The sequence below is a fragment of the Diabrotica undecimpunctata genome, chromosome 4 (assembly GCF_040954645.1).
Source record: "Diabrotica undecimpunctata isolate CICGRU chromosome 4, icDiaUnde3, whole genome shotgun sequence".
Taxonomy (NCBI): domain Eukaryota; kingdom Metazoa; phylum Arthropoda; class Insecta; order Coleoptera; family Chrysomelidae; genus Diabrotica; species Diabrotica undecimpunctata.
The window spans coordinates 148814677-148838304 of record NC_092806.1 but is presented as its reverse complement, the minus strand read 5'-3'; the positions used below and the strand labels follow the sequence as shown (position 1 = coordinate 148838304).

The 23628-nt window shown below is 31.1% G+C and overlaps 2 protein-coding genes across 5 annotated transcripts in view; both read left to right on the top strand.

The window, feature by feature from the left end:
* The window catches only part of LOC140440170 (uncharacterized), a 68732-nt gene extending 66002 nt beyond the window's left edge, over positions 1 to 2730 (top strand). For 2 of the 4 annotated variants that reach the window (XM_072530489.1, XM_072530490.1), the window contains exons 51-56: positions 22 to 114; positions 167 to 271; positions 330 to 431; positions 2098 to 2202; positions 2262 to 2336; positions 2398 to 2730. In XM_072530489.1, the coding sequence (XP_072386590.1) occupies positions 22 to 114; positions 167 to 271; positions 330 to 431; positions 2098 to 2202; positions 2262 to 2336; positions 2398 to 2580 (663 nt within the window). In that variant the 3' untranslated portion in view covers positions 2581 to 2730. Of the gene's footprint in view, positions 1 to 21; positions 115 to 154; positions 272 to 329; positions 432 to 2097; positions 2203 to 2261; positions 2337 to 2397 lie in introns of those variants that run through there. The other 2 variants (XM_072530488.1, XM_072530491.1) reach the window with 2 other exon arrangements.
* A 773-nt stretch (positions 2731 to 3503) lies between these two features.
* LOC140438999 (uncharacterized) overlaps positions 3504 to 23628 on the top strand; it is a 47595-nt gene continuing 27470 nt past the window's right edge. Inside the window, exons 1-36 of the mRNA XM_072528633.1 lie at positions 3504 to 3598; positions 6523 to 6532; positions 10580 to 10717; positions 10775 to 10912; positions 10975 to 11046; positions 11097 to 11177; positions 11235 to 11372; positions 11437 to 11574; positions 11632 to 11769; positions 11827 to 11964; positions 12022 to 12159; positions 12217 to 12354; positions 12412 to 12549; positions 12607 to 12744; positions 12802 to 12939; positions 12997 to 13134; positions 13192 to 13329; positions 13387 to 13524; positions 13589 to 13726; positions 13785 to 13922; positions 13979 to 14107; positions 15198 to 15263; positions 15319 to 15390; positions 15442 to 15513; positions 15571 to 15666; positions 15722 to 15793; positions 15853 to 15924; positions 15979 to 16074; positions 16130 to 16201; positions 16267 to 16338; positions 19765 to 19860; positions 19917 to 19982; positions 21663 to 21734; positions 21790 to 21861; positions 22231 to 22302; positions 22362 to 22433. Coding sequence (XP_072384734.1) covers positions 3504 to 3598; positions 6523 to 6532; positions 10580 to 10717; positions 10775 to 10912; positions 10975 to 11046; positions 11097 to 11177; positions 11235 to 11372; positions 11437 to 11574; positions 11632 to 11769; positions 11827 to 11964; positions 12022 to 12159; positions 12217 to 12354; positions 12412 to 12549; positions 12607 to 12744; positions 12802 to 12939; positions 12997 to 13134; positions 13192 to 13329; positions 13387 to 13524; positions 13589 to 13726; positions 13785 to 13922; positions 13979 to 14107; positions 15198 to 15263; positions 15319 to 15390; positions 15442 to 15513; positions 15571 to 15666; positions 15722 to 15793; positions 15853 to 15924; positions 15979 to 16074; positions 16130 to 16201; positions 16267 to 16338; positions 19765 to 19860; positions 19917 to 19982; positions 21663 to 21734; positions 21790 to 21861; positions 22231 to 22302; positions 22362 to 22433 — 3735 coding nt within the window. The remainder of the gene's footprint in view (positions 3599 to 6522; positions 6533 to 10579; positions 10718 to 10774; positions 10913 to 10974; positions 11047 to 11096; positions 11178 to 11234; positions 11373 to 11436; positions 11575 to 11631; positions 11770 to 11826; positions 11965 to 12021; positions 12160 to 12216; positions 12355 to 12411; positions 12550 to 12606; positions 12745 to 12801; positions 12940 to 12996; positions 13135 to 13191; positions 13330 to 13386; positions 13525 to 13588; positions 13727 to 13784; positions 13923 to 13978; positions 14108 to 15197; positions 15264 to 15318; positions 15391 to 15441; positions 15514 to 15570; positions 15667 to 15721; positions 15794 to 15852; positions 15925 to 15978; positions 16075 to 16129; positions 16202 to 16266; positions 16339 to 19764; positions 19861 to 19916; positions 19983 to 21662; positions 21735 to 21789; positions 21862 to 22230; positions 22303 to 22361; positions 22434 to 23628) is intronic.

Below are 23628 nucleotides of genomic sequence, written 5' to 3'. Positions count from 1 at the left end.
ACTTAAAGGTTAATATTTTAGCAAGTTGCGGCTGGTATTAAAAGCACAGCTGAAAACACTACGAAAGCTTTAGAAAACTTGGAAAACTCTATACCAGATCCCGGAATCATACAAGTAAATCAAATAACACGCATGGTTTTATTTTATTTAATAGAAACTGTTTTAGGAGAAATCTAAAGATATTACTGCATTACTAAAATCTACAATTGAAGATACTTATAAAGCATTTGACAATATTAAATATCTTTTGCCGGAATTCACAAAAATACAGGTATATAATTTAATATTAATGGGGCTTAATAGTGGGATTTATTGGTTTGTTATTTTAGGCTAAAACCAGTAGTATTGGCGACATGCTAACAAATAACGCGAGTTCTTCTGAAGAACATCCTAAAAACACTATTAACATAGATATAGACTTGGACTTTCAGGTAGTCGTATTCAAAAATAAAATAATTTAATATCTAATGCAAAGAACTTTGGGCAATAATCAATTATTCATAATAATTTTAGTGAAGTGTCGTAAAACTGTCTTGGCATTTTTCAATATTACAAACATTTCCTTTAAAGTTACTTGTTTTTCTGGTACTTTTTTACTTATCCATCGGACACAATTTATTGACGAAACTAACTATCTTAAAACTATTTAATCTAGTAACAACACGGTAGATCTGTCAACTCTCTGAGCTACCGAGTATGCACTGAATTTTTGCCACTACACTGTATCTGTTACCCATCTGAAACGTTTTGCTTATTACAACGGCAATAATTTGTTTCCTTATGTGGTCTCTTGATTCTACATTTTCTTTTAGCCAGAACAAAACATTAAAATACCATTTTTAATTATTCATTTTATATTATTAGTGATTATTATAGTCTTTTTTAAATTATTTTAAATATTATCTTGAAAAAGTTTTTTGCCACACCGATTCCTTTTCTTTAAAATAAAATAATTCTTAAATATATTCTGGGGCAAATGTCTTTTGAATAGATTTTTACCTTGTAGGGTTATTTATTTACAGAATTTTGTCTTTTGTTTTTGAAAACCCGATCTGAAACTTGATGTTTTACCAAGGTTCTTGTGCATTAGGCTAGAAAAGTAACTTAAGCATTTTTTATAATTTACAAGATGATAGTAGAAGGTAAGATACTTGAGCGCACTTTGACCCTTAAACTTCTCTTGACATAAACATTTGACATTAAAACGTGAAGTAATACGTGACCATTGACATAAAACATGATATAATACATAACATTTGACATAAAACGTGACGTTTGACTTAAAACGTATTTATACACGTGACATTTTATGTCAAATGTCACGTATTTTGTCACATATAATGTCACCTTCACGTTCTTCTTCTTCAAGTGCCATCTCGGCGGCGGAGGTCGGCAATCATCATAGCTATTTGGACTTTTGAGACGGCTGCTCTGAAAAGTTCATTTGATGTACATCCGTACCACTCTCTCAGGTTGCGCAGCCATGACATTCTACGCCTCCCTATGCTTCTCTTTCCTTGGATCTTTCCCTGCATAATCAGTTGGAGCAAGGTAGATTTCTCTCCACGTGTAATATGTCCGAGATATTCTAATTTTCTTGTTTTTATTTGAATTTAAAATTTCCATTTCTTTGTTCGTCCTTCCCAGAACCTCTTTGTTTGTGACGTGTTCTGTCCATGATATTTTCAGAATTCTTCTGTACACCCACAGCTCAAATTATTCCAGTTATTTCATTGATGTCGTATTCAAGGTCCAAGATTCCATTCCATAAAATAAAGTCGAAAAAACATAGCACCTCGCCAACCTAACTCTTAGTTCTAGTTTTAAATCCCTGGTACATAGAACTCTTCTCATTTTGTTGAAATTTGCTCTAGCCTTTTCTATTCTTATTTTTATTTCCTGATTGTAAATTTTTATCACCTTCACGTTAAATGTCACTTATCATGTCACGTTTTGTCAAATGTCACATTTTATGTCAAATGTCACGTTTTATGTCAAATGTCACGTATTATGTCAAGCGGAGATCACAGGTGAAAGTTCGCTTAAGTGTCTTACTTTCTACTGATGATTTTGTCCCATTTATTAATTTATATTTAGAGGAAGTCTCAGCAGATGGTAGACACCATTACAAAGGCGACAGATAACTGCAACAAAGTATTAACAGACATAAAAAGCGTAATGCCTGATCTGATAAGAGTATTGGTAAATTAAAACATATATTATCTTGCGAATATAATAGATCATAGACTGATAATTTTTAGGAAAAGTCTACTCAAATGGTAGATAGTTTATCAGATGCGACCGAAAAATCTAATGAAATAATAGAAAAATTGGAGGTAAATTGTTAAACTTTTGCTAAACTATGATTCATTGGCAATTTTATTCTATTTATTGTAGGATACGTCCGCTAAGTCAACAGAACTATCAAATAAAATTTTAGCCAGACTAGAGGTAACCGATATCACTAAGCATATGACTAAATTGCGTAAATATATAAATATACTGCTAGTAATTTTATATGGATCTGATATTGTATTTTTAGCAAATATACCAAATGCCTGCAAGTTCTTGTTAAACTAAAAAAATAATAACACACAAAAATTAAGAAATTGTACGCCTACACAAAAAATTTCTTAAATACGTAAAAAATCATGTTCAGCTCTATGTACTCATCTATACTTAAAAGGTGTTATATAGTATACTGCTGAGATATATATATATATATATATATATATATATATATATATATATATATATATATATATATATATATATATATATATATATATACATATATATACAACCTAAATCCAAGAAATATTTATGTACAAAAGACAAAATGATGCTAGTCGACAAATCATTTTACAGTGTACTTCTAAAGAATGTTTCCGAACTGGAATGTTTGAATTAAACATGAACCCCGTCTTTCCGTCTGTTTCGTCGGAAATATACGCCGATGTTGTTATGTGCTATGAGGTGCTAAAGCTTGGCACTTAGGTCGTAAAAGTTGTCTCAAAAGAAGTTTTAAGATCTTTTTAAGAGTTGTAACAGACGTTTTTAAAATATAATCTTTGTATCCCAAAACTCAAAGGGGTCTTCTCGATATCCTCAGATTTTAAAACTGCGGAGCTTTGTATTTGTAATAAAAGTTTTATAAAACTATTAATATCTCAGTAAATCGTAATATTATTGCAATTACAAATTTTCCCATATGTTGTGTATTATATTTGCATGTTTGTTCCAATATTGAAATAAAATAAATCTGGTTGCGATATAAACTATCCCTGTACTTATTCTAGCTTGAGAGAACATAAAAAGGGCCTTTTAAGTATCGTACACTTATTCTCGTATACTTAATATCTAATTTTATTCGTACTATAAATGGAAATTCATATAAACTTAAATTTTTTAAATGCTTGATCACTTATTCTTTCTAATAAGTAAAGGAAGGTTTACACGTATTCAGTAACTGGCGCCGATTGCACTGACACGGTAGCCCTGACATGACATGTAGACTGGATACGTATAAACCTGGATTTATAGAACAAGCTTCTGTGTCTCGAAATTTTGTTATCTCCAGTAAACCAGATTATCTGCCGTAAATATGTTTGTTGTCTTTGTTATATTATTATATGGTCCTCTTGATTATTTTTCACATATAATATTACTCTTTATTTTTTAAATTTATATGTCGATACCCTTGTCAATTTACCTGCTGTGAGTATCTAAGTATTGATTGAAATACAGAGATAGGTATCAAAATGTATAGTTCTCCACAGTTGATTTAAAAATGTTTTTGAGACAATTAAAAAAACATTAAAAGAGTTGAATACCTTGATAAAGACTTACCACTAGATACAAATTTATTGTGGCATCAAGTGATAAGAATAATAGTTGAACAAGAATTGTAGAATGAATACTCTTCGACTTGTATTTAGAGGAGTTATTAAAATAAGCTTTGATGCAGACAACACAAGGTATTATACTAGATGGTTTAACCGTGATCAACATTAGAAATGCCAACGATATCTTCGTACTAGCTAATTCCAGTGAGAACATTCACTATGTAAGGCACCGAATAAACTAGACTAGTGATCCGTATGGATTAAAACTCAACGTTAAGAAAATTAAGTTAAGTTAAAAAAAATAAGTAGATATATGATAACAAATATAATAAGATACTAGATGATGCTATTAGATATGAAAGTACAGTATTAGACATAGTAGAGAAACTCGTGTATCTTGTCAGTCATATCGATAAGATCGGGGATACAACCACCGTCTAAGTCTCTAAGTTAAACATAATTAGAATAAGAAAGTTTTTTGCAGCCATGATCTTTATATTGACGTTCGTTGAGAATAACGTATTGTTATATTTTTTTATTACTACCAGATGAGAGAAAGCCTTGGACTGTAAGTGAAAACATGCTTTAATACTTGAAATCTTTTTAGATATGAGTAAACAGTACCCGAAAAATATAAAATTTTGCACTTCAACACACATAAAAGATCAGAGATAAATATAGTAAGAAGAACAGTAATTCATTGACATATTATGGTAGAATATGGTAGAAAACATGATATCCAATAATCGATAACGGTCATGGAACTAGAAGAATTTCATAGAGCTGATATATACATATATTCTTTGCATACAAATGATCTTTTTTATGATTCAAGTGAGTGGGATGATTTTGAATTTTGGTAACCTCCCTAGTCATCTGTGAATAAGAGTGTAATATGTTAGTAGGCACCGACGTTTCTTCGAATATTTGGTGTAATAAGACGGTAAACATGATCAAATAAAGCAATCACCAAATTGTACTAGAAGAAACACAGCTTGTACATGGTATAACTACTATCTAAGGATGTACAGAGACTCTATTAATATCAAAAATACACCCTATTAACATAAATAGTAGAAATAAGGAATACTAGAATATGGATATTAACGCTACGAAAAACAAAATCTCTCTCCGCCTATGTGCCTTCCATTGAAAGCGTTGCTTTATGTCCTCTTAATTTAGCTTACCTACAAATAATAACTACAAATAATTGTATAATGTCTTAAGTGAATATGTTCACATTTCAAGCGATTTTAGTCTATATTCCCACCCTTATATCTATATTGCAGTACTATACAAGAAGATTTCGTTTAGCTTACGTCTGACCCCAATTATGTTTAATAAAATTGTATAACAAAAAGCTTTAACCTCTTTTAAGCATTAAAGTGTAACACTTTCAGTATAATGATAAATTAAAAAACTTTTTGTTTTTGGCAGCTCGTAACAGCCTTTTCATCATAATGTAAAGGGATAGACAACACGGAAATTAACGTTAAAGTAATTGTCATTTGAAAATGTAATTACCTTGTTAGTTCTAAATGGCTTTTAAATTTTAGAGAGAAAAATCTAAAAGCTGTTATTAACGGCAGGCAACCATAAAATGTAAAAAGTTGTCAGTACATTTAAAACTTATATTAACACTCTTGGTATTAGTTTTAATTAACGTTTGCCTAGCCACTAAAGCACTGAGCCGTAACATAAGGGATCTTTACTTTTTACGAGGTATACGCCAAAAGTTTTGCACAGAGCCATCTACCGGAAGTTACTCGACTTCGTAGACATAATTTTTATAAACTTTGATATTTCTTGTGGTAAACAACATTAACAGATTAAAAATCTATTGTGTGGTTTAGTAGCAACATATTTTTAAGTTAATCAATGTCGTGCAAAAATTGAAATTTTCGTGAGATGATTTTATACTTTTTTAATGTTGGCCTAATAAGAATGCGTCGACAAATTTTTTCTTGATGTTCGTAATGAAGCGCCGGACACATCAAATGTTAACACATGATTATTTAAGAAATTTCAGCCTTGATGCTCCATTTTCAGTCACGAATTCCTTAAAGGCCACCCAAATCTCCTGATATCTAGGAAAACTAGAGGTTGGTGATATGCGCGGCATGATAAAAGTAGTTTATATCTTCTTTCTAGCAGTTGGTTAAAAATACTACTAGAACATTTTAAATAAGAACAAAGTTGGTTATCTTTTGATAAATTTAAATGTAATCATTACACTTAAAACATCTCTTAGACCATTTTATACCAAAATCAAATTTGAAATTAGGTGACTGCAAAGTCTGACTGACTTTACAAACAAAATTATAGAAAATTTATTGCCTTTAGAATATTTACAGCTGAAATTTATATTTCCATAATTAGTAGAATGTACCGAAAAAATACCAACAGTTTCGCTGTCTCTGTTATGACGCACAAACAGGTTAGGTAATGCTTATTCTGTTTTGTTCCCACCTGGCATTTATCCGAAGCGTTGCTATTCCTATGGGTTTTTATGTGCAGTGAAAGAGGCAAAAAAGTTTTTTAGAATGTTCCACAATAATCATACCATGAAAATTGATCGTCGTAGCTAAGCTAGACCGAAGATTTGGATACTTCTTTTGCGTTGCTAGAGACTAATATAGAAAAAGCCTGAATATGGATATAACATTTGAAAAAGCAGAATAGCTCTGGTAAGTGTAGATGCACGTTTTCAAGTTTTTTCTTAATAAGTACCTCGAAAGATAATATTTACAAAAAAGCTATATGATTATTGTTTTCAAATATTAAAAAGAGCTTAAATGAATTTTAATACATTATTTCATGTTCTAATCATTGTTTTAATCCCAAACTCTTAACAATTTGAAACTACTGTTCTATAACATTACACTGTTTCAAGGTTTATAGGCCTACCCTCTAATTATTTTTTCCTAATGTCTCGTAATGTTCCGTTTCCGTTAGAGAGAAACAATACAAACATGAGGGCGTAGACGCCGCGTTGATCGCACGTTAGAAAAAAGTGGTATAGTACACACGACAGCGCTTTGCGTTGCGGTTTACAAGAATGTCGACAGCCAGTACAGTTATGGAGTTAGAGAAGTTAGCATGTATTTGGTTGGCACACCGTAGATTTAGAGCAAGGCAAAGACGACAAAAAACATGATGAGTACATGATGATTATTGTCATGTACTCATCATTAATTAATGATAGAATGACCATGGGTTCTTTTGTCACAGCGATGTCAACAGAACAATAGCGCGCGTTTGAATGTGAAAATGTGTACGATCACATGCCTCTCCTAGCATCTGGAAGTGTGCTGCAAATGGGGCGTTTAAAGTGTATTAGATGAGGGCCCCGCTTTGACGACGTTGGTCTTAAACGCGCGTTTGCATGTAAACTATACCATTTGTGCCTTGGTACTTGAAACGCGGCGTTAGGGTGCGTTCATTACGGAGATCATAGCATGGTATCCTCGCCTAGAGCATAGCACTGACAGAACGCTCTCATTTAAAATAATGCATTTATTTTACGTGGCGATGATAATATAATACCATCCTATGGTCCGATCGAGGTTCGGCGCCTCGTTATGAACGCACACTTAGGCAAACGCGGCGTTTATGGCCCTCATGTGTAGGTACAAGGTCTAAAGATACTCGTGTGATACTAAAAAAGCTATTAAATTGTACAAAAGATCCATAACTTATAAACCAATTAAGCAAAGAACTAATGATTTGCCTATCGGAGGTACTTCATTGTAGTTCCTTAAAAAACGTCTTCGTGTTCACTGATGACCAGGTTTTATAATAATAAATTAATATTGTTCGGTATATATCATATAAACAAACTACTTTTGATTAAAAACTTTATATAATAATTAACGAATATTAAAAAAGAATAATTAAAAAAAAACAGAAAATTATAAAATGGAAAATTTATAATTATAGATAAATAATTGCGGAATATTGGTCTTTTGTTATAATAATATTGCAATGTTGGTATCACTAAACAAAAGCCGTTAAAAGGTTTAAAAGTATGACATCGTCTTCTTCTTTGTGTGCCATGTACTTGGCCATAATTGGCACGTTGTACGTAAGCTTTAAACTATTTGTAAAGTGCCGTTTTCGGCTCTTTTGAATGTTTCTTGACCATGCATGTTGTTTTTTTCCAGTGCTTCGGCATCAAAGTATCTTTCCTTGTAAGATTAGTTTGGGAATATAGTATTTGTTTCTCTTAAGGATATGACTAAGGTAGGACATTTTTCTTTTCGTAACTATGCTGAGAAATTCTTGAATACCATCTACGGTTTTTAAAATTGCTTTATTCGTGGTCCATGGCACAACTAAGAGTCTCTGCGAATGCTTCAAATTCACATTCCAAATGCTTCTCTGCGATTCAGTGATACAACGTTTACCTTCAAGGACCACGTCACTGCGCAATAAAGTAAAATGGACCATCTATAGCACTTTATAATGCGTCTAAGGGCAAACGGGAAACTGCGAAAGAAAGCAAGCTATACGAAAGAAGCAAACTTCTTCATCGCAATCCTATTTTTTGTTAACCTTTATGTCCAGATAATTAAATCGTAATGTTTACTTTATAGTATGTTTATCGATGTTATCGATTTATTATAGGCTCTGGACGTATTGCCATAAATTTGATCTAAGTAGCGTTGATCTTAATCTCAAAACCTGTACCAGTGGCTAACATATGCTGCAGATCCTCTGCAGTTTGGTGTTTGTATCATAAGCCTATTGTATATTTTCTATTAGAATTCCGTTAATTTTTAAGCCGGTACCTTCTTCTTTAAGAGCCATTTCTAGTATCTTCTTTAAGTACATTAAGTTACATTTAAAAGTACCAGCAAAAGTATGCAAACCTGACGTACTGCTTTACATACATTAAAGGTATCCGTGGATAGATCTCTTTTGAGGATTTTAGATGCTTGTATGACTTTGGTAACCAGAAGCTAAACACCACAAAGACAAACGTAATGGTTGTCAGTAAAACGACAATAAAACCAGAAGTGATAACAATTTATGGAGAACAACTGAAAAGAACAACAGTATCACTTATCTTGGTTATAATTCAAGAGAGAACTTGGACATGAGCAAAGAAAGTATCGAAGGTTGTAATTTAACAGATACACTTTTAAGAAAACTTAAAGCTTTTAAAATCTGGGTGTATCAGAGAAATATGCGATCAATCTGGGTAGATAGAATTGGTACCGAGGTTGTTATGCAGCTGACGAGAAAAGTTTTTTAAAGTGGTCAAAACAGTCAAAAATTGCAAACTGGGACATTTTGGCGGTATTATACGTCACCCAGAGAAAAATAATATACTTTATTCATTCATCCAAGGCAAAATAGATGAAAAAAGAGAGCTAAGTCAAAGACAAACATCCTCCAAAACCTGAGAAAATGGTTTAACAGATCCTCTGCATCCTTTTCGGAGCTGCCGTCAACAAAATTAGTACAGCACATTTGATAGCCAAGGCACGATAATCGGCAGAGCACAAGAAGAAGAAGAAGATGACTTGGGTCTGTTCCTATCTCGAGGAGCCTGTTTAGTAGGATATTTATATGTTTGATGTTATATCAAAGGTTTACTGATAATCTATGAAACATACAAAAACATCTTGTCGTTGAGCATAACACTTTTAAATCATCAGTTTGTATCAGTTGAAAACTGTCTTTCTTGTACCAGCTCTTCAAAGAAACCAAATGTTACTCCACTATTTTATTCACATTTTGAGTATATTAGAGAGTGTCTAACTCAAACAAATCTCTTGAAGCATGAAAAATTAGACTTATGCGTCTATAGTCGCTAAAGTCTTTATGGTGTAGTTTTTTCGAAAATATTACAAAGTTGATTTAAACCAACCACTTGAAATTTTTCTTAAATCATATATTCAGTTACACAAATAAGTGAGATGTTAAGGGTAAAATATTTTAATACCTTGCATATTATAATGACCCGGATACTTTTTTCATTCTTCATTTCTCTTGGAGCTTGTTGAATCTCAGATTCAAGAATTTCTGGACCAGTATATTTTCCCAGTTAACAGGTTGTATGTCTAGCCTCTCTCTGGTCTTCAAATAGCAATTGAGCATATATTTTTCATACGTGACAGAGCCAAAAATCAATTTTTCATCATGTTACAATGATGTTCTGGATGCGTTATTTGTGATACTAGTTTTAATCTTTTTTATGAAAGTTTACATCTTGGCTATTCGTTCTATCTGCCAATTTTAAGTGAGTCTATTTTTTTTAGTATTCTACATGGATTAGTGAGAGAGCAAGAATTTTTGGCATAGTCCTTAAAATTTTGAGATTTAAAAAAATTTCCTAAAATTTGCTTTTATTTATCCAGAAGTTAGAAGCAAAGAATTTTTTTTTATTTTTGTCTTTATTATACTTCTAATGATTTAAATCTATTAGGTGAAAGAACTAAGAGCTAGTTTTTTTTTCATAATAAATATAAGCTTGTTTATAAAAGCCATAAAAATGTTGTTCTAAAACAATTCAATATTGTATACTAATAAATTAAACTAATTACATCAAAATTAACTTTCACATATGTACATTAATGCCTTACAATTTTGTATTATTTTTTAAATATCGATGTCAGGTGTACTTTTACATCTTTTTGGCTTTTACGCTTTCCTAAAAAAATTTCTATCAATAAAAGACCAATAATATGCAATATTATATACATATAACAAAAATAGATAATTCACAGGATAAAGATACCACCGAAAAGAAACCTCCAGGATTTAATATTTTTGATCCCCTTCATTTGAAGGACAAAGCAAAGGATAACAAAGACGATAAACCTCCAAATATCTTGGGCAATATTTTTGACCCATTACATCTTAAGGTAATATTTATTATTGCCCCGAGTTTATTGAATCCAGATTTGTCTTTCGTATTTTAGGACAAAGCAAAAGATTTAACTGAAAAAGTTTCTGAAGCAGTAGAACATAGTGCTGATGGCAAATCTAAAAATTCTTCGGAAGAGAAACCTGCTCCAGTAAATCTTCTTGGTAATCTTCTAGATCCCTTGCATCTAAAGGTACTAACTAATTCTTTGATACTTTCTACAAATGTAATAAAATCTCAAGTAAAACATTTTAGGATAAAGCTAAAGATGTCGCTGAGAAAGTAATCGAAAAAGTGGACAATGTCACAAACCCAATAGAAACGGAGGTACTTTTTTGAACTTTTAAAAGTGTTATGTTCTAATATAAGTATTTTAGGAAAAAACTGAAGTTATAGATGAAAAAAAATCAAGCCCTCCTAATCTCCTAGGAAATTTACTAGATCCTCTACATTTAAAGGTACTATCTTAAATACGGTACCATTTTTGAAAATAAAATTATTTAATTACATTCTAGGATAAAGCCAAAAATATCACTGATAAGGTTTCCGATTCAATAGAAAATTATGCAGAGCCGGATATTAAAAGTTCTTTGGAAGAAAAACCTGCTTCGGGTAATCTTCTGGGTAATCTATTAGATCCATTACATGTGAAGGTACGAACTCAAAAACTCAAAACCGTAAAGTGTGTTCATCTCTAATTATAAAATAATATTCTAGGATAAAGCTAAAGATATCACTGATAAAGTCTCTGATGCAAGAGAAAATATTGCAGAACCTGAAACTAAAAGCCCTTCGGAAGTAAAACCTGCTCCGATTAATCTCTTGGGCAATCTATTAGATCCATTGCATTTAAAGGTAACTTCATAAAAACGATATTAAGCATGCAGTTATAATTAAGTAATAATATTATAGGATAAGGCCAAAGAGATCACTGATAAGGTTTCCGTTGCCATTGATACTATTGCAGTCCCCGAAACTAAAAGTTCTTCGGAAGAAAAATCTGCCCCAATTAATCCTCTGGGCAATCTGTTAGATCCATTCCATTTAAAGGTAACGTGATAAAAAAGATATTAAGTAGGTGGTTATAATTATGTGATATTATTATAGGATAAAGCCAAAGAAATCACTGATAGTGTTTCTGATACAGTAGAAACTATTGCAGACTCCGAAACTGAAAGTTCTTCTGAAGAAAAACCTGGTTCGGTTAATCTTTTGGGTAATCTTTTAGATCCTTTGCATTTAAAGGTATTGTGATAAAAAAGATATTAAGTAGGCGGTTATAATTATGTGATATTATTATAGGATAAAGCCAAAGAAATCACAGATAGGGTTTCTGATGCAGTCGAAACTATAGCAGAACCCGAAACTAAAAGTTCTTCGGAAGAAAAACCTGCCCCGGTTAATCTTCTGGGCAATCTTTTAGATCCCTTGCATTTAAAGGTAACGTGATAAAAGAGATATTAAGTAGGGGGTTATAATTATGTAATATTATTATAGGATAAAGCCAAAGAAATCACTGATAAGGTTTCTGATGCAGTAGAAGCTATTGCAGAACCCGAAACTAAAAGTTCTTCGGAAGAAAAACCTGCCCCGGTTAATCTTCTGGGCAATCTTTTAGATCCTTTGCATTTAAAGGTAACGTGATAAAAAAGATATTAAGTAGGCGGTTATAATTATGTAATATTATTATAGGATAAAGCCAAAGAAATCACTGATAAGGTTTCTGATGCAGTAGAAGCTATTGCAGAACCCGAAACTAAAAGTTCTTCGGAAGAAAAACCTGCCCCGGTTAATCTTCTGGGCAATCTTTTAGATCCCTTGCATTTAAAGGTAACGTGATAAAAGAGATATTAAGTAGGCGGTTATAATTATGTAATATTATTATAGGATAAAGCCAAAGAAATCACGGATAAGGTTTCTGATGCAGTCGAAACTATAGCAGAACCCGAAACTAAAAGTTCTTCGAAAGAAAAATCTGCCCCGGTTAATCTTCTGGGCAATCTTTTAGATCCCTTGCATTTAAAGGTAACGTGATAAAAGAGATATTAAGTAGGCGGTTATAATTATGTAATATTATTATAGGATAAAGCCAAAGAAATCACGGATAAGGTTTCTGATGCAATCGAAACTATAGCAGAACCCGAAACTAAAAGTTCTTCGGAAGAAAAACCTGCCCCGGTTAATCTTCTGGGCAATCTTTTAGATCCCTTGCATTTAAAGGTAACGTGATAAAAGAGATATTAAGTAGGCGGTTATAATTATGTAATATTATTATAGGATAAAGCCAAAGAAATCACGGATAAGGTTTCTGATGCAGTCGAAACTATAGCAGAACCCGAAACTAAAAGTTCTTCGGAAGAAAAACCTGCCCCGGTTAATCTTCTGGGCAATCTTTTAGATCCCTTGCATTTAAAGGTAACGTGATAAAATAGATATTAGGTAGGCGGTTATAATTATGTAATATTATTATAGGATAAAGCCAAAGGAATCACTGATAAGGTTTCTGATGCAGTAGAAGCTATTGCAGTACCCGAAACTAAAAGTTCTTCGGAAGAAAAACCTGCCCCGGTTAATCTTCTGGGCAATCTTTTAGATCCCTTGCATTTAAAGGTAACGTGATAAAAAAGATATTAAGTACGCAGTTATAATTATGTAATATTATTATAGGATAAAGCTAAAGAAATCGCTGATAAGGTTTCTGATGCAGTAGAAACTATAGCAGAATCCGAAACTAAAAGTTCTTCAGAAGAAAAACCTGCTCCGGTTAATCTTTTGGGTAATCTGTTAGATCCTCTACATTTAAAGGTACTGCCATATAAACTGTACATAATTGTCTAACGACATAATTGTTTATATATTCATATTCCAGGATAAAACCAACAAGATCATTGATGTCGTTTCCAATACAGTAAAAAATGTTACAGACCCCAACCAAAAACCTTGTTCGGAAGAAAAACCTGCTCAGCTTAATCTTTTAGATAATTTATTAGATCCATTGCATTTAAAGGTATGATCTATAAAACGCGATAAAAAATATCAAATATAAATACTTGGTATTATTCTAGGACAAAGCTAAACACATTACTGATAAAATTTCCGACGCGATACAAGATACTGCAGAACACCAAGCTAAAATTTCGTATGAAGAAAAACCCGATCCAGAGAAACTTTTGGGTAACTTATTAGATCCTCTAAACTTAAAGGTACTAACTTAAAACAGTACAAAGTATGGGCAAATAAATATTTAATAAAATTCTAGGATAAAACCAAAGAGATTTCTGATAAGATTTCTGATACCATAGGAAACATTACAGATCCCAAACAATCGGAAAATAAACCACCTCCGTTGAATATTCTTGGTAATATACTAGATCCATTGCATCTAAAGGTAATTCTGTAACTTTTTATTTTATCATAATTTAGAAAAAACCTAAAGACAGCAAACAAAATCTTCTTCTTTTTATATAGACAAGACTCTGTTTTTTAATGTCCCTCCAGTAAGTTGTCGTTACATCGTTTTCGTGGTCGTTCTACTGATTGTCTTCCGGTTGGGGAACCATCTCTTGCCGTTTTTACTACTCTATTTGTTGTTATTTGGCTTATATGATCGTTCCATTCTATTTTTCTATTTCTTACCCAGTACTTAATGTTCCTCACCTTACATCTACGCCGTATATCTGTACTTTTAGCTCTGTTCCATAGTGTTTTATCATTAATTTCTCTGCTATTTCAAACATTTTTTTTATCCTCTCTGTGTCAGGTCGTGTTTCTTCCGCGTATGTAATTATTAATCGCTTGATTGTTGTGTAAATTTGCTGTTATAACCATGCATTTGATATTTTCTGAGGAAATTTACATGTTAAAATTTTCTGCAGCATGCTTTGTAAATCCTCTTCACTTTGAGAGAGTAGTATCACATCGTCTGCATAGCGGAATATTTTAAGTTGTTTTTGTCCCATTTGGTATACTTTTTTAGCTTTTCCTATTTTTATTATATCATCCACAATCAGGTTGAATAAAAGAGGACTCAGAAAATCTTTCTGTTTTATCTCATTGCCAGCTTCGTTAGGGTCAGTATAGGTCAGTAAAGTCTAAAGGTAAAGGTACTACTTAACTCTTTTAAACTATTACGCGAGCAGTTAATGTTTATTAATAACTTTTGAGATAAAGTTAAAGGTTCAACTGAAAAAGTTTCTGATACAGTAGAAAATATTGCAAACTTCAAACCAAAAAAACTCCTCAGACGAAAATCCCTCTCCAAATACCCTATAAGGTAATTTCACTAGATCCGTTTCAACTAAAAGGACTTGTTTAATATTTTTTTTTCTATCTTGTGTTAGAAATTTTTTAGAACCAAGCCAAAGGTTTAATAGAAAAAGCATCTAATGTAGTTGATCAAATTATAGATCCATTAAAATTTAAAGTACTTCTTGATTGTTTATATATTACCAAAATAATTAGGTTTAAAATATTTTTAGGAGAAAGATTTAGCAGACAGTAAACCAGATATTTTTGGCAACTTATTAGATCCTTTAAATTTAAAGGTACTCCCTAGCTATCATCTCACTATACTTCCATTACTAAAACATTGTCTTTTAGGATAAAGCTCATCACATAGCGGTAAAAGTTTTTGATGTAGTAGAAAATATTATTGATCCCTTAAATTTAAAGGTATAATATTTAAATAAATATAATATTATCTAAAATATCGTTTAATTATAGGAAAAAATTAATGATTCTGCGAAAGGTAAACCGGATTTATTTGGAAATCTATTAGATCCATTACACTTAAAGGTACATTTCTTCACAAAAATTATGTCAACGTGGTTGTACGTTTTCTTATATTTGTAGGATAAAGTAAAAGAACTTAATGAAAAAATTTCGACAGAAAGTACGAACAATCCGGATGACCTCTTGGCCAATATTTTAGATCCGCTCAATTTAAAGGTACTCTTTTGATATAATTCTCCAATTCCATAATTACTAAACCTGTCTTTTATAGGAAAAAACTAAAGATCTAACTAATACTGTTTCTAGTGTAGTAGAGAATATTTCTGATCCTTTAAACTTAAAGGTAATTTATTTCGCCAGTAAACTAGTACCAGTATTTTCTAAAATAATAAAATATTTTAGGATAAAATTAACAATTCAACTAAGGATAACTCAAACTTGTTGGGGAATATATTAGATCCATTACAATTGAAGGTAAATCTCAAAAATTTATGATAACTTACCTACAGGCTTTTCTTATACTTGCAGGATAAAGTAAAAGAACTAAATGATAAATTTTCTACAATCGATACACGAAATCCTGATGATCTCTTGGGCAATATTTTAGACCCGCTTAAGTTAAAGGTACTATTTAGCTACGATTCTGCAAATTTAAAATTAGTAAACTATTGAGTTCTAGGACAAATTTGAAGATCTAAGTGACACTGTTTCGGATGTAGTAGAAAAAATTCCTGACCCCCTAAATTTAAAGGTAATTCTTCTAATAATGAACTTATGGTATGGTTTGTCGTTAAATATTATTTTTATAAATTTTAGGAAGTCGCTAATGCTCCGACCAAAGACAAACTTAACTTATTTGGGAATATATTGGATCCGTTACAGTTAAAGGTACACCTCAGTTCAAATAACAAGTCATTGGGAAAATTATAATTGACTAAGATAATTGTTAGAGATAATTGTAAGAGACTCTATATTTCACTCTTTAAAGTCCCTAGTTTTTGGATTTTTTTTGCTTTCTCCGATTTATTGTCTTTTTTATCAACAGTGTCCTTTTATCAATATTTTTGTTAGCTTTTTTCTTTAGTCATCCCTTCTTATGGTTACAATCATCTTAAACTTTCTAGTTGTGTACTTGAGCCACCATAAGCTCTTTATCTGATCTTAGGTCTACATTGCTTCTTATGCTATATATTTCCTTTCCTTTAATTATTTCAAAAATTCTTTTCCCAAATTTTCGGTATTCATACATTTATTTCTTTTTTGAAAATATTTGGTACACAAGGACAATATTCGGATTTTTTATACTAAATAAAACGGGTGTGGCAGTCCAGTGGGACTGCCGGTAGAAGTTATACTTCTATACACGCGTTCGCCGTTAAAAATTTATGTGGGAGTCAATCTGCACAATCATTACATATTTAATGCTATAGGTAAGAGAGAGCAGAAAGAGAAAAAGAATTAGTTATATAGGTATATGGTGCATCGTTTGCTGTATATAAACTACCTGTAATAGGAGTATAGTAAATTAAGGATTGTATCAATATTTTAATGAAAATATATATTTTTATTTTTATATATGTATAAAAGAAGTTGAATGCAAAAAAAATTACACATACTCTACAGTAAAATTCATTGTTTATTTTGTTATTAATATAAAAATTACAATACAATAAATACACTGCAACATAATTCAATAAAATAATACAATATAAATTAAAATATGTAATATTCATTCATAAGTATTTAAAACTGCCAATATACATAACTTACTTTACGAAGACAAAAATAAAAAAAAACAACTCGGATTATGTTGTAAATTTTATTTTAAAATTTAAGTTTTTTGCGTATATTACATATATTTAATAGGATTAACGTGAGGTTTTTAAATATTTCAAAAATAAAAAAGGAAATTCATAATTGGGATTCGAACTCGCAACCACCAGCGTATGAACCAAACATGTAAAGGGTTTGCCAATTAGACATGACAATAACGGATTTCAAAATTGACAGTTCTCGGTAAAACAGTCATTATTAATTATAAACGTTTAATTTTAAATAATACAAAACATCACATAAATAATAATATTAATACATATTATATTATATATATATATATATATATATATATATATATATATTATATATATATATATATATATATATATACAATATTATATTAAATATATATACAAAAGGAACATTTTTATTCTCGAGAGTGGAAGAGAGAGAAAATATATCTTCTGCCTCTCTCTGACTCATTATCTTACATATGTAATGGTTTCACAGATTCACTCTCATGCAAATTTCTAACGCCGACCGTGCGTATAGAAGTATACCTTCAAAAATGTAAGGATGTTAATAAACCACTCTATATTTAATAAATGGACTTCAATATGGCCTTTGATAGCTCTGCCATAATCACCTCCATCCAACTGCTTGAAAATAAGAGTATAGATGAAAGAAATCAGAATAATATTTCATCTGTATTTTAATCAGACTGCCAGCATCAGAATGTCTCAGGTTATTCTTCTTCTTCCTTCTTCTATGTAGGCTTTAAAGCCTGCTTCTTCTTCAATATTAGCCTTGTAAATTGTTTAAATTATCGTACCATCTTTTTCTTGGTCTGCCAATACTTTTTTGTTTATTTGGTGACTTATCTCGTGCTATTCGTACTATCCTATCCTCTGCCATTCTACCAATAAGTTCGTTCCACTCCTGTTTCCGTTTTGTCACCCATCCATTTATGTCTTCTATATTGCATGCTCTTCTTATGTTTTTGCTTCTCTTTCTATCCAACAGACTTTTTTCTGATATTCGTCGGAGTATTTGCATCTCTGTTGTTTCTAGTAGTCGTCTCGTTTTAGATGTGTCAGGTCTTGTCTCCGCCGTGTATGTAAATATAGGCATAATTGCTGCTTTATAGACTCTTGTTTTTGTCTTGTCTTAGGTGTTTGTTCTTCCAGGTTGCCGCTTTACTTGCTTTCAAACTTTGTTGTCGTACTTTTTCTTCAACATATCCTAGTTATATCTATTTCCAGATATCTAAACCTTGCTTCCTGCTTTAGTATTTTCCCATCAATTTCATTTTAACATCGTAGTGGGTATTTAGATGTTTGGTAAAATTATATTATCCTAAGAAGAAATAATTTAAAAATCGCAAAGAAAGTTACAATATTAAAGGTAAGTGATGGAAGGAGATATGTATTTGCTATTTCAGATAATGATACAAGAAAAAATTAAGGAAAATAGGAGTATTGAAGAACTGTCTAAATAATCTAAGAAAGTGATATAAATGCAATTCCGTAGAACTACTCACAGCTCCAGTAAGAGCACAGTGGCCTTACTGATAAACAACCTCCTTAAAAGAGACGGTGCGTAAAGAAGAAAATACATAAACATAATAGTACCTTCCTAAAAGAGATGATGACTAAATAAAAATTAATATAAACAAAAGAAATAAAAAGGGCATCGCCACCATTCTCGTAGAGTTCACTGTAAATTTAATCACTTCCTGGTGATTTATTATTCTTAAGCTTTTTAATGGATTGGGAAATATCGCTAATGGTAGGTGGGCTTTTTTTGATTGAATAGACTTCAATTTGGATCTGCTAATGTTATCTGCTTTTTCGTTAAGATGACCAATAAATTTTGCCAAAAAATTTAAGATTTATGAGTTTCAAATAAGGGCCATATTGATTAGGATATTAACCTTTCTATCCTTACAGCTCTTATTCTTGGCTTAAACTCTTTGCTCATTTTGTTTAGACTTCCGTAAAACTGTCGAATTTTGTTTTGATTTCGTAGATCTTCTACTAGTTCATTCTTCTTGCTGTACTTTCAAATATATTGCATAATTCGCTTGATCTATATAACATAGTTAGCGAAAGCAATTACCTGATATTTCTTTATCCTTAGACTCGATGCTCTAATTGATTTACGTTGATTCAGAAACACAAATATCAATAAAAGTAATGTGTCTAGTTTATGAAACTGAAATAATTTAATGTTGTAATTCAATGAGGATCTTATAACAAAAGGCGGGTATATTCATAGTTACTATACAATCTGATAGAACTAAAATATCGCACAACATAAAGGTGACGTAAAAATGTCAACAAATCACCGCAAATGTAAAATTTTAACTAGATTGTAGAAAATTATTTGTTTATGTTTAGTCTCTTTAACATTGTGGTACAATTTTGATATGACATACATCGTTTACAATCAATGAAAAATAAATGTCACATTGCACTACCAATTATGATTTTGATGGCTAGATCTTTTAGAATTAGATTTTAATATTTTTTTATCCAGAATAAAGCAAAAGAACTGACTGATACACTATCACAGCAAAGTAAACCTAAACCAGTTGATCTCTTGGGCAATATTCTAGATCCACTTAATCTGAAGGTACGACTGCATCTACCGCTAATCATAAACTCGCGAATAATTCTGTATTCTTACAGGATAAAGCAAAAGAAGTGAAAGAAAAAGTGGCTGATGCTGTAGAAAATATAGCTGATCCTTTAAAGGTATCGTCTTTTGAATTATATCTACTTATTAATCTGCTATAAAATTACACAAAGAAGTATATTAAAATAACAACTGTGTATTAACAGGTATCTTAGTATAATAGTTATTTAACTAATAAGTGTGATAATAAGGACGATTAACAATTGAGATATTTTAACTAGTGAGCGGAGCGAGCGCGTTAATGTTAGAGAATGTTAATAGCCATTTTAATTCACGAGTTCGGTACACACCTTTTCCGTCGAGCGTACTTTTCAGAAATAAAGATATCTTAGTTTAAATTTTAATGAACTTACCGATAAACAACAATTTTTTCAGCTTTCATTAACTTTATCCAAAGTTTAATTTTCCTTACTGGTAGTTTTATTGTTGTAAACGTTAATATTAGAAATAGTACAATTAATGACATTAAAGGAAGGTACTGATAAATGATTATCTGCTGTATAGCATTTTGACAAATTTATATTAAAATCTTCTTGGACCTCTGTAAATTCTGTGATAGAAAAAGAAGCGGTGGTGTTGAAGGAAGCACTTTGACAAGATTTAGTGGTATTTTGTCCCAAGAGTTTTTCAGCCGTCTAAAGTTTATTCTACATAGAATTATACCCTTCTGCTACAGCAGTCGATTTCCAGCCACCTAGTCTTTTAATAGCTGAAAAGTCTGCACCACTGTCATACAGTATTGAGGAAACGGAACGTCTAAAACAATGCCCAGTGTAGAGATGCGGGTGCTATAATTTTAAGAATTTAGCAATAACGGAAGGTTTTGGAAAACGTATTTATGCCAACTGGCTGTGTGGAACATTAGTTATTTTTATAAAAAATAATTTTAAATTTTTTAGTGGGAATATAAATAGGTATATGTTTGGTTGCCTACACCACAGGTCACTGCCAATCACAGACCGTTTAATTAATTTATGTAAGCAATGTATGTTGTGTTGCCTATAATGAAATCGTTCATTAATAGAAAATCATTCATTAATAGGGGTCATTAATCAATGGTTTTGATGGTGTTAAAATTGATCATAAATGGACGGTCGACGGAAAAATATTTTAATTTAAAATCGATAATAATCTTTGATGGTATCTTTCATCGTCATTTAGATTGTTTAAATAGATCATTTATCAGTGAAATGCTGTGCTATTTTCTTTCATATTTTTTTCTACATTTTACTATAGGGCCTTCAGTCTGTATGAAAAGTTTGAAATGGACTCTTAATTGAAGGTTGAAGACATAAATATTTTAGTCGTATTTCAATTGATCAAATATGTTTCTGAATAAAAAGTAGTGGATATCTCGAATATTTTTGTGTCACATAGTCAATTTGTAAGTATTATATAAGAATCTTCTTATATTATGAGCACCCTTTCGGGAAAGTATTTGATGTTACAGTTTCTGTGATCCTTTTATCGAATCTAGATCTCACGTATTTCTTATAGTATTGTCTGGATCTGATGTCATCGATAAAATATCGTTAATCAAAAATTATTGAATAGAAAAGTAGTCGAAGAGTACTGTCTTATTCGCTTCTGATTTTATAAATATAATATAACACTGGAAATATTTAAAAAATTTAAAAAAAAAACATTCTTCATCCAGATATAATAGCAATAATCTGCATGATACATATGTTTTCTTTACAGAAAAAAAAATTTTAAAATATATTTTTACATAATTTTAGGAAAAAACTAATGATTCAGCTGAAAAACCACGCCATATACTGGGCAATCTACTAGATCCATTACATCTAAAGGTACTACTTTGTCAAAGATTGTCAACGATGTTTACAAACATTTCTTGTATTTTAGGACAAAGCAAAAGATTTACACGAAAAAGTTGCAGGTGCTGTGGAAAACATTACAGATCCACTTAATTTAAAGGTATATACCACAATAACATTTCATCAAATATAATACAAAGTGAATTCGCGTTATCAATAATATCAGTAGTGGGTGATTTGAAAATTGTTAAAGTACAAAATAATGAATGAATTTTTCTGAGAAATTATAATACTATTTAATTATTATAACAGTTATGAATTGTTAAGTGGTCGAAGAGTAGTACCATCTCCTGCACTCCTGATGGTATAAATACGATGTTGCACTATAAAACATTGATCATTCTTTCTTTAGTAATATCATTCGTAATTTAATTCTGATGGTAAATAAAAAAATATTGAGAAATTTAACCAAATTACTAACTTTTGTTATGTTTTCTCTACAGAAAAATAGTTTTTAAATAATTTTTAGGAAAAGAGTAATGATTCTACTGAAAACCCGCAACATATTCTTGGTAATCTACTAGATCCTCTACATCTTAAGGTATTATTTTATTTTCAAATATTGATAACGGTACTTATAACAAATTCTTAATATTTTAGGATAAAGCAAAAGATTTACACGAAAAAGTTGCGGGTGCTGTGGACAATATTGTAGATCCACTTAATTTAAAGGTACATAGTACAAAATTTTTACATTAATTATAATAAAAAAATGAAATCATACAATAAATAATACAGAATGAGTTATGAGTCTGGCAAATAATAAGTGAAATTACTCATAAGCGTGATCAGTTATATAAATTGGAATTTATTTATTCTAAGTACAACAATAATGCAGCGTTGATAGAGAAACCTGAAATCATTACATAACGTAATCTATTATTTAGACAAAACTTGGGTCAATGTTGGACATACTGTTAAAAATATGTGGACTGATAATATTGTATCGGCAGGCTTTTGTTAATAGTCTATCTCACGGATTCCGAGGACCGACAGGTAAAGTAGACTCATAGTGAACCATATTGAAAGTGACAGCGGCTTTTTAAGTCAGAGGTTTAATTTTTTTAACAGAATACAAACCGGTGATTACCTTAATGACATGAACGCAGATCGTTTCGAACACTGGTTTCAATGTATTTTGCAACATGTTGAAGATAACTGTGTCATCGTTATAGAGAATGCATCATACCATAATCGCCGGAGTAAATAAATTCATACTCAAACAGCTGAAAGGCTAAACTGCAAAAATGGCTTTGGAAAAATATTCCGTACTATGAGAATGCAATTAGCGTAGAGTTGATGTGTTTAATCAAACAACATCGCCCTAATCATATCACTTACGTAGTGGATGGAATGGCTTGTGCTCGTGGTGTTACTGTTTTAAAACTGCCACCATATGACTAATCTGTGTACAAATAAAGGCACGTCATAATGTAACTTATAAAATTGAAGATGTGAAGCGTCTGCTAAATAATGCTTTTAATGAGATTACGCCATTACCATAACATAATGCTAGTTCCCTTGTACGAAAGGTCGAAAAACGAGTGTGGGAGTTATTTGCTGAGTCAGCTGTTGATTCATCTGTTGTATCTTTATTTAGCTGTGTAAATACATTTCGACATAATGTCAAGTCATTGATTAATTCCGCTAATAAATAGACTAACTCGGTTATTTGACATTCAAGAGAATTTAATTTTTCGTAGAAATAAACTTGGTTTCGTTCTGTTCTGTTTACTGCCGTCAATGCAATACGTAGAATCAATTGTAGAGAAGAATGTAATTGTAACAATATCATTCATGAACTTCACATTTCGATGTATAAATTCTTAACGTGATTATAAAAGATATTATGCAAATACAGACCAAA